At 39.4% G+C, this 16896-nt stretch overlaps 1 protein-coding gene across 1 annotated transcript in view; it reads right to left on the minus strand.

Moving 5' to 3' along the window:
* The window catches only part of ASXL3 (ASXL transcriptional regulator 3), a 180349-nt gene extending 169379 nt beyond the window's left edge, over window positions 1-10970 (minus strand). Inside the window, exon 1 of the mRNA XM_060121228.1 lies at window positions 10869-10970. Within this exon, the coding sequence (XP_059977211.1) occupies window positions 10869-10922 (54 nt within the window). The 5' untranslated portion in view covers window positions 10923-10970. The remainder of the gene's footprint in view (window positions 1-10868) is intronic.
* Window positions 10971-16896: the final 5926 nt, after the last annotated feature.

Consider the following 16896-nt stretch of genomic DNA (forward strand, 5'->3'; position numbering starts at 1 on the left):
GAGAATGATTCTCAGTGGAGGCAAGTCTGGAGTCAGTGAAACCACTTACAAGGTGCTTGTATCAACTTAACAAGAAGATGGGAACTACCAGACACTAACATTAACTGGCACCTTCTGATGTCAGACACTGTACTTGAGTACATTATGCATATTATCTTATTTAAATATTCCACCCACTCTGTAATGCCATTATTCCCTTTAATAGACAATTGAACTAAAATTGAGAGATGTTAAATAATTTGCCTAAAGTCAGACACATAGTAAGTGGCAGAATTGAGACTCAAACATACATCTGCCTGACTTTTAGGCCTGTCATTAATCTATATTCTTTCCCAAACCCACATACTGCCTGAGTCAGGGTAAATTACAGTGGAAATGGATGTAAGTGTAGCATATATTTGAGAATTTGAAGATTTGAAGAAAAGGAGATAAAACTGGCAGAACTCAGTGATTACTGGATAAAAAGATAAAAAGATCAAAAAGGCATTAATGATGACGAGAAGGTTCCTGCTTTGAAGAACTATGAAGATGGTGGTGGCTTTCATAGAGAGAAGAAAGAAAGGGGGAGCAGACTTGCTGGGAACAGAAGGTGGGAAGAGATATGGCATTCAGTTTTAACCTTGTTGACTTTATTGTCACTATGAAAAGGCGAATGGAGATGTTTCCACTACAGCAGTAAAGAGGCCATGTACACCTAGGGACTTCTCATCAGTCCCTAGCAGCTAAGGTGCAGATTTGGGAACCACAGTCTGACAATTAGATGCATCTGCCTGTGAATATGAATCTTGAGTCTGGGATGCGAAGACAGAGTGGATTATGATACATCCATATGAGGGCTTCCCTGGTGGCGCAGTGGTTGAGAGTCCGCCTGCCGATGCAGGGGACACGGGTTTGTGCCCTGGTCTGGGAAGATCCCACATGCCGCGGAGCGGCTGGGCCCGTGAGCCATGGCCGCTGAGCCTGTGTGTCCGGAGCCTGTGCTCCGCAACGGGAGAGGCCACAACAGTGAGAGGCCCGCGTATTACAAAAAAAAAAAAAAAAAAAAAAAAAAAAAAAAAAACAGAAACATATGATACACTGGGAGCAATAGCAGTGTCCTATGACAGCACTAAGTCACAGTGGTGACACGAGTGGTGGTAGTGGTACCACAGCCATATCCCAAGCAGAATGTTCTTATAGCATGACTTTGTGTGTTTTTGCTGCCCAGCTTCTACCGATCCCTGCCTATTTTTCCAGGCTTTTTTTTTTTCCAGATCCTTCCGGATGATTATATAAACCACTTTATGGCCTCCAAAAAAAGCCTCATTTTCTACTTAAGTTAGCATGAAGTGTTTTTTGTTGCTTGCACTCCATAATTCTGACTGGCAAAGCCAGCACATTCATTGTATCCTGTTCCATATTAGGGGAGTCCTTTCCACATTGTTTTTAATGCTAACCCATAAGCTAAACTATGAGATGCTGTGGGAACTCTTAGAAGACTTTAAAGAATTCATGGCCTTCTGGGGACACAATAAGTAAGCTCCATACCAAAACATGATTAAAATTTTAAAGCATAAAAAGGCAACAATTAAGTACACTCTAAAAAAAAAAGTATACTCTAGGTACCAGGTAGAATAAACACAAACATTTAAGACAAAGCATTAAAACTTCAGAACTTCAAGGATAAAGAGAACATGTAACAACTCTCATATACAAAAAGCATATTACCTCTTAAAAAATAAACAATGACACTCATCACAGACAAGGTATTACAACCACTGATGCAAGAACATAATGAAGAAACATTTCTGAAGTACTAAGGGTAAAAAAAAATTGTCAACTAAGACTTTTACAACTAGTTAAATTATCACTCAAAGATGAGAGCAACATAGGATCTCTTAGTTTTGTCCTACCAGTTTCTCCAATTTTTCTTAATGGACGATGTGCTGAGCTTTGTGAAAAAAATCTCTTTTTGAATTATAATCCACATATTTGGGGGATAATGGTTCCTAAAGGCTGATGCTGCCCACTTTTGTATACCCAATCTTGACTGTATTCAGATTAAAATTATGAGAATACGGAGGGTTTGGGAAGAAGGTATGGATGACAGGGAGAGGATTTGGCCGTTTGTTCACTCTTTTTTAATTCTTATAACTTCATGTGAGTCTATAACTCAAAATACAAAATCTTAATAAGAAAGATTTTTAAGGGGTGGGCAAAACAAAAACATTTCAGAAATACAAAGACTGTTTATGAACCTGGAGACCCTCTATTAAAAAAAAAAGCTGTTAAAGGAGGCAACTCGGAGAGTGAGTGTAATACAAGAAATAAAGTTGAGCACAGAAGTTGATAAAATACGTTGATGAATTTAACTATCTCATATTAAAAATAACTACTTTGTTGTGTTTCAAAGAATTTAAAAGAAATCTAAGGTTGCAGAGATTATTACACAATGGGAAGGTTGGTGCGATGTATATGGACAGAACATGCTAAATTCTGCATATTATTAGGGGAAGCAATCAGACATCACCTAACAAAAGGATTTCTGATATTGAAAGGAGCTTCCCATGACCCGTTGGACTTTAACTTACAGGTAATCACAAGAGTGTGAGCAGAGGAATGATTCAGTAAGATCAGGTCTGTTCTAGAAAGATAAATACAGCTTCAGTAAGTAAGATTTGGAAAAGAAATTAGTGATGAAATTAGTTGGAAGGTCAGAACTCAGTAAATATAGAGAATGAAAAGAGGAGGAGCTAAATGTGAGCTATATTTAGAAGGCAGAAGTTACCACTCTCCACAGACATCATGTGTTTACGTTCATATAGATAAGTCTCCAGACAGGAGTGCTGTCCTTTCCTCTTTGTGGACCCAATGCATGGTACATTGGTGGGAGGTCTCTAATGAATATTTAACTGAACTGGATAAATTTCATTTGAATTATCCACAGTACCTAGAGATAAACAATAGACACTGTTAGTGTAAGTCCAAAGTTTAAGGAAAGGATCAGGGCTAGAGTCCTTATCCTGGGACACTTCCATTGAGGTGGATGAGACTGCCCAAGGAGAGGAGAATCAAAAGGACGGGGGACACAGAATTCTGAGATACACCAGCATTAAGAGGGAAACTGAAAGGAGACCCTCAAGCAAGCAGGAAAGAGCAAGAGTGATGGAAAGGGAACAAGGAAAATATCAAAGAAGTTTAATTCAAAAAGTTTAATTGATTTCTAGGATTGACTTAAAAGAGATAAGAAATTAGACTAAACAGAGAATTTAGGAATGACAATTTCTGACTATGATATTTTGAGGATATGATAACACATATTTTAAAGGGAGGAGATTTTCTTATTAAACACATTTTCAAATAAGAGAGTGTCTGTTGCTTGTGCATGGTAGGGATAGGATGCAGGGAAGGTCATACAGAGTCCTGATGGTCCAGACAGTGACTTAGTTCTGCAGCTACGTCAACAAGGTTTCCATACATGCACAAATTACATGTGTAGCCATTTATTTCTGACATTAAAAAAAAAAACCCTAAGAATAACCAACAGCCTCACTATATCATGTCTTCTCTATGACTGAGCTGAAAAACAAGCGCAAAGATCCAATCTCAATTTCTAATTCCTTGAATTTAATAAGACAGGTTTCAAAACATGATAGTTAACAAAATCTTGAAAATGCCATCTGTCTTCTGAATAAGATGAAGAGGGTCCTTCCTATTCCCTTCTTTAAGTCATAAATAATATATTCCGAAATCAACTATTGGATTAGTAAACACTTGGAACACTTGCCAAAAAAGTCAGTTGTGGAATTATTTTAAAAATCATTATCTAAGTTGTTCATGGACTAATTTATGCTAAATATAAGCAAAATAAACCCATGGTAAATAACTGCATCATAAAGTAAATTATACATCTATATACTTAGACAAAAATCTTACAAGTTCTAAGTTTGTCCATTAAGTATAAATTGCACTGCCTTGGAGAATTCCTCAGGTTCTAAAAGTTCCACCAAAGCTAAGGTCTTGGATGTCATTTAAGTTATATATTTCAGCTATTAAAGTCAATGTTCTGACAAGCCCTTTGGCTCTAACCCCAGGGCATGAATTTGCCTTAAAACTACAGAAGAATGTGTCAGAGGGCTATATGTCAATCAACCAGGAGAAGTGCCTATTCCCAATTTAGTTTCGTCAGTTGCTGACGTTAAAATCAGCAACAGTTAACTGTTACCACTTCAAGTGGGAATATGGAGGCAAGAGGAAAGGTAGGTGTCTAAGTTCAGGCAGATAAAGCTGTTAATTGCTATCCTTTTATGTAGATTTGTTTAATAATGAAAACAATGTGGCTAATCATATAATGTTTCTATTTGTTCCCCAAGGGCTCTTCAGGGAAAGTTTCAGTCAGGGCTAGATTTCCACAGCTACCTACTGTGCGGGGACAAAAGCAGAACAATCAAGGCACTCAGTCCTGGCAAATAGCGGAAAGTCCTTCTGTACAGATGCCCCTCCTCCCAGCCCCGGCAGGAAAGAGCCAGGATCTGCAACTGAGGACCTCAAGGGTGGGGGAGAAGGGATCTTAAATTATAAATGAACAACCACTACCACCACCATGCAAAGTTTTGATGCTTAGAAAAAGAGAGAGAGAAAGAGAGAGAAACGAAAGGCAGGCAGTAAGTGTGATGGAGGCTTGGATCCTCCGCATGCCTCCATGCAACAAATCCGTTAAATTCACATCCATTAAAATGCTTGTATTATTTTTTAAAAATCAGAAAGACAGCACAGAATTTTTAAAAAGAGATCTATGCCAGCCCTGCTCCTTACAAACAAGGTGAAGATACTGGGCACGTCATTAAATCCCACACTAGGAGAACGAGTTACTGAGATAACCCTAGCTACCTACTGATCTCAAGAGAGTATTTTTGACAAATGAGTGCTTGGATATATTTTCTACAACTGTAAGGTATAGTACTTACTAATGTTTACTTTCCCTCATTTGGCAAAGGCTATGGGACAGAACAAAGTTGTGTTATTTAAAATAAAATATTTCTAACATCAATTTTGCTTTTACACTCTATTTCTAAGTAATGGAAGCATTCAGAGACACCCTCAGACCACCGGGGTCCCCTCTCTGTAAGGAAGAGTCATTCTGGGGTATGTGTGTGTGTGTGCTGTGTGTTTCTACTACCCCCCCAACCCCACCAGACCCATACTACAATTTACAAGGTCCAACTGTCTTAGTATTACTTTCAAAACCCTCCCCAATTGGGTCACGATTTAATTTTCAACTTTATTTCAGTGCCCACATCCTCAAGCCTCCTGAGATTTCTAGACTGTCCTGTTCATTGTCCCCTGAACCCTTCCTCTCACCTGACAGTACCCCTTGTGCCCGTGCGGTTCTCTTTTCCTAGAATGCTTTCTCATCACCTGTTTAATCTTATTCAGATTTCAAGGACAAACCAAGCTTCGCCTAATCCAGTAAGCCTTCTATAATCACCTTCTCCCTTCTGTAAATCTGTAAACTAGTGCCTCTTGATCATTCATGCAATGCCCACGGTTGGTGTCTGCTCAGTCACCCTCCAAGTTCTCTAGTCTCCACCACTGAACTCTACACTCCTTAAGGATATATCTTTGGATCGTCCCTGGCATTTGAACCATATGCTATGTAGGAGCCCTCAAAATATTTAGGGACCATACTTCACATTTCCAATGCAGTTCAGTGAAGTGTTGAAATGATTACATTATTAAAAATTAAATTTAATTACTTTATCAGTTAGTTTTTCTGTAGTGAAATTCCAAGTCTAAAAGCTACCATATGCTCATCTGCTACTAAAGAATTTGTCAAAGAGAGAAAAACTTAAGAAAGAATTCTTAAAATTCTCTTTCATGTCGGCAGGAAATAAAAAATTAACAACCTATACACTGGGCCCAAGTGCACATTCCTCATTATTTCAAACACATTTTTTTTTCCAACTTGAAACTCCTTCTTTCTTCTCGAGAGGCATACAGCTTGCTCAACTCTTTTCCATCTTTCATATTGCAAAATGAAAATTTAGGTTGCATATCTGAAAGAAAGATGATGAGATATAGACGTAAAGAGATGATGCTATGTGTGAATCACAGAAAACAGCTGAATCAAACCAACCAAAATGTAAGCTTTTGAAAATAAAACTCCGTTTGCCAAATACATTAGCCAGGCTCCCAAACCAGTAAGCACTGTCACAGTTACGGCTCATGTGCACCTTTGGGGCTTACCCCGAATCACAAGTCAAAATGTTCTCAACTGTCATGAAGGCCTGGTCATAACCTAAAATCTGAGCATCACTAGAACAGTGAGAAAATGCCAAAAGCAGGACCAATGCTCTCCCCTCCATCCCTATGTTCACCGCCCCTGAGAAATTATATTTATTTCTAAAATACAAAGATAAAAGGCAAGGCAACCAGTACATTAACAATTAGGAATTGTTTTCTAGTTTAACAGCTACCATTACCATTCAGCTTTATTTGACAGAAACCCTAACAGTTTATTTAGAATATAATGCATTATGCAAAAGAATCTTCACTGTGCAAAAGATTCGCACAGATTTCCTTTAATTAATAAACCCCTACTTAATTTTTAATAGATTATGATTTACAAAATTTCAATTTACTTAAAATCTTCAGTAACTGCTATGGCATAAAGGGGTATGTGCCTGTTTTCTCCCAACAATGAGTCAAATTTGCCATTAAAAAATTTTCCAAAGGTCACCTTGAACTACCAAAAAAAAAAAAAAACACCCCACTGATATTCATTATCTGTGTGAATGTATCTAAACTATGAGCAAATAAATCAGCCATGTTACCAAGCACAAAGCAATTGAAGATTAAGATTTATTTTCAGGTGCCAGTGAGACTAAACAAAGATTGTAAGGAATGAAACAAATAGAAGGAAACTCAGGGAACAAATTAATACATTGAACCATTATCTTAACAGCAGCACTCCCTATAGAACAAACTGATTAAACTATCAAAAAGCACTTCTCAAAGCAACAACATTTTTGCATGTCAAAAAAAAAAGAATTAACCTAGAATAAACATATAAATAACAGTATGTTCTGTGGTAAGCCAGTAACAAAGAAACCCCTCAGTGCAGTGAAACAAAGTCCTGTCAAATCCTCATTTTTTACAAAGAAGCATGAAGATGCTTTCACAATGGTTTAAACTGTATTTATAGTAACAGAGTGAAGACTTGAGATAAAAGTCGAAAGGATTAAAGTCAAAGCCCCAGCTCGACATGAGTTATGGTTTTGATTTTTATTCTTATTGTGGGCTACATATATTAAGACAGAAGAAACTTCCATGTGATTGTGGGATCCTCTGAGACTCTACAACCTCAGAAGAGCAGATAAAACAGATGAAAATGCATCTGGTTTGGGAGCAGACTCCATATTAAATGGCCCTGCGCTAAGTAACAACCACAACTGCAGAAGGCCGAGGGGGATGGGGGGAGGCTGAAGGCTGAAATTTCTGCAACTGATGCAGGGCAGAAAGAAAATAAAAGATGTCATATTACTATTTAAAAATGGCAGCCTGTTAATAATCACCGCATTCTTGAAAATACAGGGGAACTATGCCACCATCCCTCCTTTCCTAAGATAAACAAGCCCACCACATCCAAACAGGACATACTTCTATGAGAAAATTGGTAGAGCTTGATAGCTGCATCTCCATCTAAAATAAAATCCCTGGAGCTGACACTCAGAGTTTACAGATTTGGAGGCTGGATACTTTTCTCACAAAGAAAACCAAAATTCTGTTGTCAGATGGAAGTTCTTAGTTACTCTAGAAAGAATTGTTCTTCCATATACATTTTTCTTAAAAGTGAATACCAAGCTACATTTAAGCATAAGCTTTTGGTCTCAGTTCAAAAAAATCTATTTTGCATTCCCTCTGCTTTGATATCCTCTCGTTCAAGATAATCACATGCAAACACACACACCAGTAGAATATATATATATATATATATACACACACATACACACACACATATATATGTATATAGATATAGATATAGAATACATAGTGTACACTGGATGATTTGGAAGGTTATTCTTAACATTAATTTGGATACTCTCTCTTTAGTTCTTATATTGCAAGAACCACATACCGAGTTGAATATTTTCCATCCATCTTTAGTCTTTAGTTTTAAATTCAGACATCTGGTTTAACATTTGATGGAGAAAAGGCTAAAAATCCTTAACAACAACGACAGCAAAATCAACAGTGGCAGTGTAAAAATACATAATAGTATTTCTAACACAGAAATGCTAAAAGAAAGGCATCCCTTTTTCATCGAGTATAAATTAATACTATCAATTATAAGAGTAAAATGTTTTTCATGCAAGTTTGGAAGAGAGTTTAAGTCTATATGCATTCATGTAATCATAAAGAAAATGTGAACAACTGTCACTATTACCCAAATGGAACCATTTCTCCTTTTTCACAAAATAAGTTAAGAGTGCTCATAAGTCACTACTACAAACGGCAAATTTCTGAAAAAGATATTTCCAGTAACAATTACTTGCTATTTTATTCGGTATTTTATTTCAACTGTTACATTTTGAATACATACACATTTGTACAACTACCAGGGGAAAAATAACTTGAACCAAATTGAAAAATTACCATAACTACTAGTTCAATATGTCTGGTTAAAATACAGACATCTGGTCTATCATTAATTCTTTTGTGTTGATGACTCCTAGTGTGTCTTTTCCCACCAATGAACTTTGCAAGAGGAAAACGCAACTTTTAACAAAACATTGTAACTCGGAAACCTATTTCAAGATTTATCAATACAATATAATTAGATCAAATAAAGCACAGGACTTTCAAGGATAGCAACATATACTGACTGAATACAAATGGTTAGCTTTAAATTCCATCAGAATACTGTTACTTATTAAAGAACTCTCTGCAGGCAGATACAGCTAATTCATCAATCATTATTTTAAAATATTTATAAATCAACTCATTGTTCACTTGTTTAAAACACATACACTGAAGCTCTATAATAATACTCGATTGCCACTCCAAGGAAACTGAAGAAGGCATTTTCAGAAGCCTTGCACACCCTCACACAATTCTGAATTAATGGCTCAGCAAACAATAAGTAATGTACTCTGCTTTAGCAAAAATACAGTGATAACATCATTCTGGCATCTACTTAACGCTTCCTGCTTACTTTTCACGTATTCCTCACAAATAAGTTTCCTCTCCCAGATGTAGTTCATTAGAGAATGACTATCACCTGCCCATTCATCCACAGACAGTGAGTGATTTAGCCATCAACATGATCACAGATTAAGGGGAGAGATCATAACATACACTATTACAAATTAAAAGATGAAGTAAAGGGGCCTGGCCACTTCAGCTACCAATAACTAGACCTCAATTAAAAAAGGACTTTTGCCACTTCTTCGCAGGGCAATAGGGTCAATTATCTAAAACCCTTTGCCAGAATCCAGAGACATACCAGCAAGGCCCTTCAACCGAACTCAGATAATTACTTTTGACAAATGTTCTCCTTGAACATGATGTAGTTACTCAAAAGCTTTAAAAAAAAGCAAAAACAAAAACCCCGACCACAGTTATAGTAAAACAACCCTTACAAAGTCAACCCAGTAACATATCCTGGGGTCTTCTCCCCCCCATCCTCCCCCCTGCACCCCCGCTGCATGCAGTCTGCTTTCTTTTGGTCAATTTATAACTGATAGTAAGTTGGTGAATAAATATTTAATTTATACAGCCAAAACCCTGAAAGGCTGAGCTTCAAATGTAATGCCTTGCATTCCCGTGAGACACACTGTACAGAAATATCCTTTAAAAAAAAAAAAACAACCGTTTACAGCTGTCCGTTAAACGAAGATGAAGAAAAAAAAGAAAAACCCACACATACACATGCATCAAACCAAAGTCGCCGACGCCCCTCTGCCAACCAGCATTTCTATAGAGACATTCTTTCGCTGATTAAAACGTAAGCTCCGAAAGGTTAAAGAAAAGGAAAAGCAGCCAAGTAACACCGCCCAGGAAGCCGGCAGTGAAACACACCTAGCTGTACACTCTTAATAACCTCCCGCTACAAATGACACTGACCCAACTTCACCAAACACACACACCCGGACACACACACTCACAAAATTGCACACACGTGCATGGAATGTACACACAAACATCGGTCAGAGCACAATACCTACAAACACCAACGAACTTGATCCACACAAAACATGCACGTATCAGTGTGCATACATAATGCACACGACACGGCACACAGACACGCAACGACCTAGGCTACATGCACACGCCCCACAAGTCCGGGTCGGACACACACCGTGCATGCACGTGTAAAATGTATGAACTCACAAACGCCGAACCTACACACAGACCGTGCACAGAGAGTTATTGATGAAATTCCGGGGGGTGGAGGGGCCGGGAGGGAGTGGTAATTGCCACACAAAGGTCTCCGGAGCAGCAGAGAGGGAAGTCGAGCGGGGCCGAGCGCTCGTAAATTCACCCGTGGAGGAGGTACAGCCGAGCCCCGAGAGCGAAGTACCGGGAGAAGTGTCCCGGGCGCGGCGGGCGCCGGGCTCCCCGAGATAATCGCTGCGCCCCTCCGCGCGCGCACGCACGCACACACACACACACACAGACACACACACACACACACACACACACACACACACACACACGGGCCCCCGGGCGAGCCCACTCCCGCAGAATAACAAAGAGCAAGAGCCAGGCGAGCGGGCGGCGGCTCGGGCTGGAAGTGGCCGTCTCCGCCGCCGCAGGCCGGCGCGGGGCGTGCGGCGGGGCCGGCGAGACGCGCGGGCGGCGGGCGGCGGGCGGGGAGCGGTACGTACCAGGCGGGCAGCCTCGGCCCAGGTGCGGTCCTTCTTCTTCCTCTTGTCTTTCATGTTTGCATCTCATTGATGGTTCTGATGATGACGTGGGGGATTCCACGGGGTGCTCGGGGTTCGGGCGCGGAGACAATGACCCAGTGACCCGGTGACCCGCACTCTCTCCGCGGGGGGAGGCGCGCGGGCGGCGGCGGCGGGTGGGAGGGATGGAGCGAGGGGGTGGGGTGGGTGGGGGCGCGCGGGCGGCGGCGGCGGCGGCGCGCGGCGGGCGGGCCGGGGGCGGGGGCGATGGAGCCGGGGAACAGGGGCGGGGGCGGCGCCGGCCTGGCTCGCTCGCAGGGGGCTCGCGCTGCGCCGCCGCCGCGGCCGCCGCGGTGACAGCTCCGGGGATGCTACGCTCGGCCCCGCTCACAACAATACACTCTGACGTCACGGGGAATGGCGACGCGGCCGCACACTCGCCGCGCTCACACTCGCCGCGCTCACACTCGCCCTCTCGCGCGCGCACACCCGCGCACACTCGCCGCGCGCCCCCCACTCCAGCCACGCCCTGAAACCCTCACGAGACCCCTCTCCCTCCAACCCAGCCCCCTAGACCCTCAGGGCGCTGCCAGCTCCGCGCAGGCCGTGCCTTTCCGGCCCCCCTAGGGCCGACTACCGCGGACACGGTGGCCTTTGGAACTTGTGTACGAGTCCGCTCCGCAACTCGATGCCTCTGTCCTGTGCGCACACACACACACACACACACACACACACACACTCACTCTGCACTACTCCCCTCTGCTGGACTCCTTTAACCCTTTTCGGCTGGGTTGAGTAGATTCCTAAAGCCTTGTTGAAACCGTGGAAAAAAAAAAAGCCTCTTCTGATACACAACTAATGTTCAAGGTGCAACTTGACACAATGTTGAGCCACCTACATCATCTTAAACAATGCAAGACCGAAGCTCCGTAGCCGTGGATCAATGCCATGCAGTGTCTTAGCACTGGTTATTTTTTAATAGCGTCATCATTTTCTAAAACATAATGAATATGTAAACAACTGCACAACTAACGCTTATGTATTTTAAAAATTATTTGTAATTGTCAGGTTTGGCGTGCACGAAGAGTTGGACTGTTAACCTTGTTAGCGAACTACAAAAAAAAAAGTGTTAAGCCTTGAAAGTTTACTGTAACCTTTCCAACTTCTTAGATCGCTGGTGAAGTGTTTAGGTCAATAAAGTTATTGTTAGGCAAAGAAAAAAATGGCTCTATGACCCACACAATAATTATGTGTGTATCTTGAGTATCTAAAAAACAAAAAGAGCACTCATTCTGGATGATTTATGTAAGGTTATTTCCTGACTGTAATAATAAAGTATGTAAATAGTACTTTGTGTTTTTTCATATACATTATATCATTTGATCCTCGAAACAACGCAGTTAAACATACAGTTTTCCCTCTACTGCACAAAAGAGGAAATGAAGCTTAAAAACATTACATTACATTCAAGATCTCTTGCTAAATCAGTCAAACCCAAGTCTTTTGACCCTAATCCCATAGTTTCTATTATTCTAAACTGCAGTGCTTAAAAATAAATAATCCTAACTCCAACATTTACATCTAATGAAAAGACACGTCTAAGAACGAAACAATTATAGTAAGGTGATTCCTTTGAGAGCAGTGTCAAATGACTGAAGTAATAAAAATGTTTGAAATTAAGCAGAGGCAGTACGTAATCATAAAGAGCTGATTATGCTAATTCTTTAAAAATATGTAACTTATTAATTCATTAGAATAAGAAAAATCTATGCATCTTTTTAAAAAATATCAAAAGATTATCTCCATTTCTTCCTTCTTTCTTTTTTAACTGGATTTAGAGGACACACTGAAGTTATCCCTAGGTCAAAAATGTACCCATGCAATTTGCATAACTATTCCAGCATATTATATTTTTACTTTACATTTCAAATACATTAAATTTGAATTATGTTCACGTCTGTATTCTCATTCCAATGTTTTCTCTTCTATTAAGGAATACCTATTTTAAGCAATCAGCCCATAACATACATACATATATATATATAAACATACAATTTGTTATTTTTGTGAAATAGTGCTTAAGAACTTTTGGAAAACATACATGTTCAGTGGCTTTGCAGTAAATTATTATTCTTTAATAACCAATTCTGATTATTAAAGAAGAGAAAATATATCATCCCACTTAAAGCAGGTATAAATTGATTATATTTTTAAAAACTAGTTGTTGTTTATATATCCATTCTTAGACAGTGAGCCAAGTATTATGAACTGACTCTTTGGATTCTACCTCTACTTTTGGATATTTGAGTATAAATACTCCATAGTAAGTAAGTCTGGTTAAAGATTTGATCAGTATTCTATGCCCAAATAACATATATTTCATATAGCACCAGAATAGAAATGGGCCACCATTCCAGAGATGCTGTTGCTGTTGTTACATTCTTTTCTTCTATGTATATCTATCTACATTCAACCGTACTTTTCCTTAGGACTAACTCAGTCTCTAGATAAATGTGGTGAGAAGAAGAAACATACAGATCAATTATAGATCTTTTATAGTTTGCTAAATTCCATGTATATCTTTTTAACAGAGGTAGAGAGTGATGAATGTCACAAGAAATGTACAAGTAAAATTTTGTGAAAATTAATAAGAGAAATAACTCTCTACTGGGGAGATTAAAGAAGGCTTTAAGAAAGAAATGTCCTTTGAAATGGGATTTGAAGGATGGGTAGGATTTGAACATTCAAATTTGTAGGAATGAAGAGAAGCTTTTCCAAATATAAGTGCAGTAATAGTCAGGACAGTTTAGTACTAGGAAAATATTCAAACAGATAGATGATATCCACCAAGCACTGCTAGCATTCATTTAAATTTCATATAAGATCACATGTATTTCAAGAACCATTCCTTTAAACGAGGAGAGAAAGGTAACTCAAAGAGCACAGGCTCCAGTTAGAACTGCCCTATAAATTCTTCCTTTTCTAAGATCCCCATCCCAATTATATAGCAATAGCGGTAGCTCAAAAATTCATTGGCATGTAATGGCACCTTCTCTGCATTCCCCTGCTTTTTAATTTCCATTCCTGCTTTTAGGTTCACATTCAACAATTCAACCTCCTGGTGTGCATGTCTCTCCTCATCAATTCCAGCAGATCTTTTTGCCTCCTGGAATGTTATTTTATATTGTAAGATATTTAACCATTGATAAACATTCAGTACAGACCAAATCCAAACAGTAATCAATATCAGTTTGTATAAAACAAAACAGAGGTGATGCTGTACTGGGAAAGGGTTCACCTTCCTATGAGACTCCGATACTAAGAGAAGAGAGACTGCAGAATCTGGGGACAGCAGTTGTTGTGTCATGACTGATCTCTTAGGAAATACAAGGTTTCACCTTGGATCCTAATTAAAGTGTTGACCATAGATTGGAGTTTAGGTGTTTCAGGCAGCAATAAGGGACTGAGATTGCTTCCATTGCCATTCCACATGCCCATTGCCTGTGGAAGTCTGGAATGAAAGGGAATCTCTTATACTCCTCCCCCATACATGCCCACCAGCAGGCACAACACAGAGCAGAAGGTGGGGTGGGGAAGGAGTAATAAAAGTTGAAGGGAGAGAATAGAGTCAAGGGTTGCAGGGGAATTGGGAGAAGTCTTAGGTGGTCTTGATGACCTTGCAATATTTATTTCTGAAATATATGTATTATGCCTAAGCTGAGAATCTCTGAATTCTACAGATAGGAACATTTAATAATTCTGTTTTTCCTAAACATCTTTTGTTAATGATCAATTAAGATCTAACTAGTCTGGAAATTCCATGAAGGTGGTTACCTTATCTTCTTTCTCCCCTGCCCAACTGACTGAATTTCCAGCACTAAGCAAATTACTTGTCATAATCCAAGCCACAGTAAATACTTACTGAGTAAAAACTAAATGATCGGAACTTTAGGAAATCAACTCCTTTTATTGTAAATACAATAAAAGTCCAGCCAATCAAGATATATGTCCTTTTTTTCCTCTTAATAGCAATATGCCACCTCCACCAATTTTTCACTGAGTAGTTCAGGAGTAATACAAAGCAAAGTGAAATAATGCCAAATATTAGCATTATTAATCAAGTACAGTCAGAATGCTGATAAACATTAGCCGCACTCCAAGAACATACAGAAGTGTTTTAATAATATTATGAGGGCTTCCCTGGTGGCACAGTGGTTGAGAGTCCGCCTGCTGATGCAAAGGACACAGGTTCGTGCCGCGGTCCGGAAAGATCCCACATGCCGCGGAGCGGCTGGGCCAGTGAGCCGTGGCTGCTGAGCCTGCGCGTCCGGAGCCTGTGCTCCGCAACAGGAGAGGCCACAACAGTGAGAGGCCCGCGTACCGCAAAAAAAAAAAATAATAATAATAATAATATGAGACTAATTTTATCTAAAATATTGACAATTCTTCCACTAGGAAATAAGTGGATTAACTGATTATTTTGTTTTTGTTTTTGAAATCTACAACAGTTTAAGATTTTAATGCACTCTAATTATAGAAATATATGTAGCTAAAAAGAAAAAAATTGTAAATTTTCTTCAAAACTTTTCTGTAACTGGTTTTATTTGCACTGTCAATGCATATAGTTTTCCTTTTTTAATTGATTAGAACTATTTTGACACTCATTTTAAATTCTCTGGTCAATTAATAGTATTATTGCATTTCAGTCACTAATTAAAAAATAAAAATTTTCACCTTATATCCAGCCCCTTTAGCAGCTAATGCATTCTTAAATCTGAGGAGAAGTAGAATAAAATGGCTAAACCATTTTCATAGTTTTCCTCTCTTTCATTCTCTTAAATTGCTCCTTTTTCTGCTTTATCTCTCTACTTCCTTTGTGAAATAACAAACTCTGCTTCTGAGTAGAGACCTTCATTCAAGAATTTACCTTTTCCCCCTGTAAACCCTTAATTAGGCATAGAGAACACAGTCTGATTTATGGCCTAGTGTTTAACAGGACTCACACTTAATCCATTACACAAAGTGGGATACACATATTCCCTAACAGCACCACTCATTAGTTTATAGAAAATGAAAAAAAAAAAGCGCTTAGGAAATGTAAATAAAGCTTTGCTTGATACTGTCTTCTTATGCATATGTAATGTGATCAGAATATCAACATTGCAGTCTAACAGCTTTTTGCTTATTTTCAAAACGACAAATTAGATTTCTCTAGGTAAACTCTAATTCAATCCCACATTTAGTGGATAAGAAGGAAAATTACATGCTGCTAAATTCATCTTTGTGTAGAAAGAATGTTCTTAGTTCACAAGGGAGGAGACTAGAATTCTGATTACAACTACTATCTCAAACTCTAATTCAAAGGAATATTGGCCATGTTTCTGACATTCTGCTTGCCTCAGTTTCCAGGTTTACCAGAAGAGTAACTTTAGTGATTGAGACTCCCAGAAAAAGTGCTTCTGAGGAACCAGTAACAAGTAATTTATTCCAGTAATCTTTCACCTAGCTGCTATTTTAAGTTGTACAGTAGGGTATATAAAGTATACACTGTGAGTATTAATCTAGTAGTAGGACTTCCCCTGTATTCCATTCACAGCACTAAAAGCTCAAAGGAAGATGTAAGGCCATTCTGAAACTTTTACAAGGATGGATTGAAGTGATGGGGAGATAGGGCTCCTTTTGTAACTGAAGAATTCTTATTGCTTTCCCGTTGAGTTTATTGCAGGGGACATGGCTGATCATCTTAGCCAACACACTTCCAGTAACCATGGGGTGACATGATTGATTAGCTAAATAGCAGGAATAACTGGAAGATCTCTTAGGAGCCCCATTGTAGCCAGGGAAATGCCATCTAATTGTCTACTGGTTTATGTGACAGAAAAGAAGTGTGTGTGTGTGTGTGTGTGTGTGTGTGTGTGTGTGTGTGTGTGTGTGTGTGTTCAGGAATTGCCACCTCCACTCAGAGACCCACCTAGGAGTGACGAAAAGCAGCAGGACTGCATTTCAGAGA

Source organism: Lagenorhynchus albirostris, chromosome 14 (genome assembly GCF_949774975.1).
Source record: "Lagenorhynchus albirostris chromosome 14, mLagAlb1.1, whole genome shotgun sequence".
NCBI lineage: Eukaryota > Metazoa > Chordata > Mammalia > Artiodactyla > Delphinidae > Lagenorhynchus > Lagenorhynchus albirostris.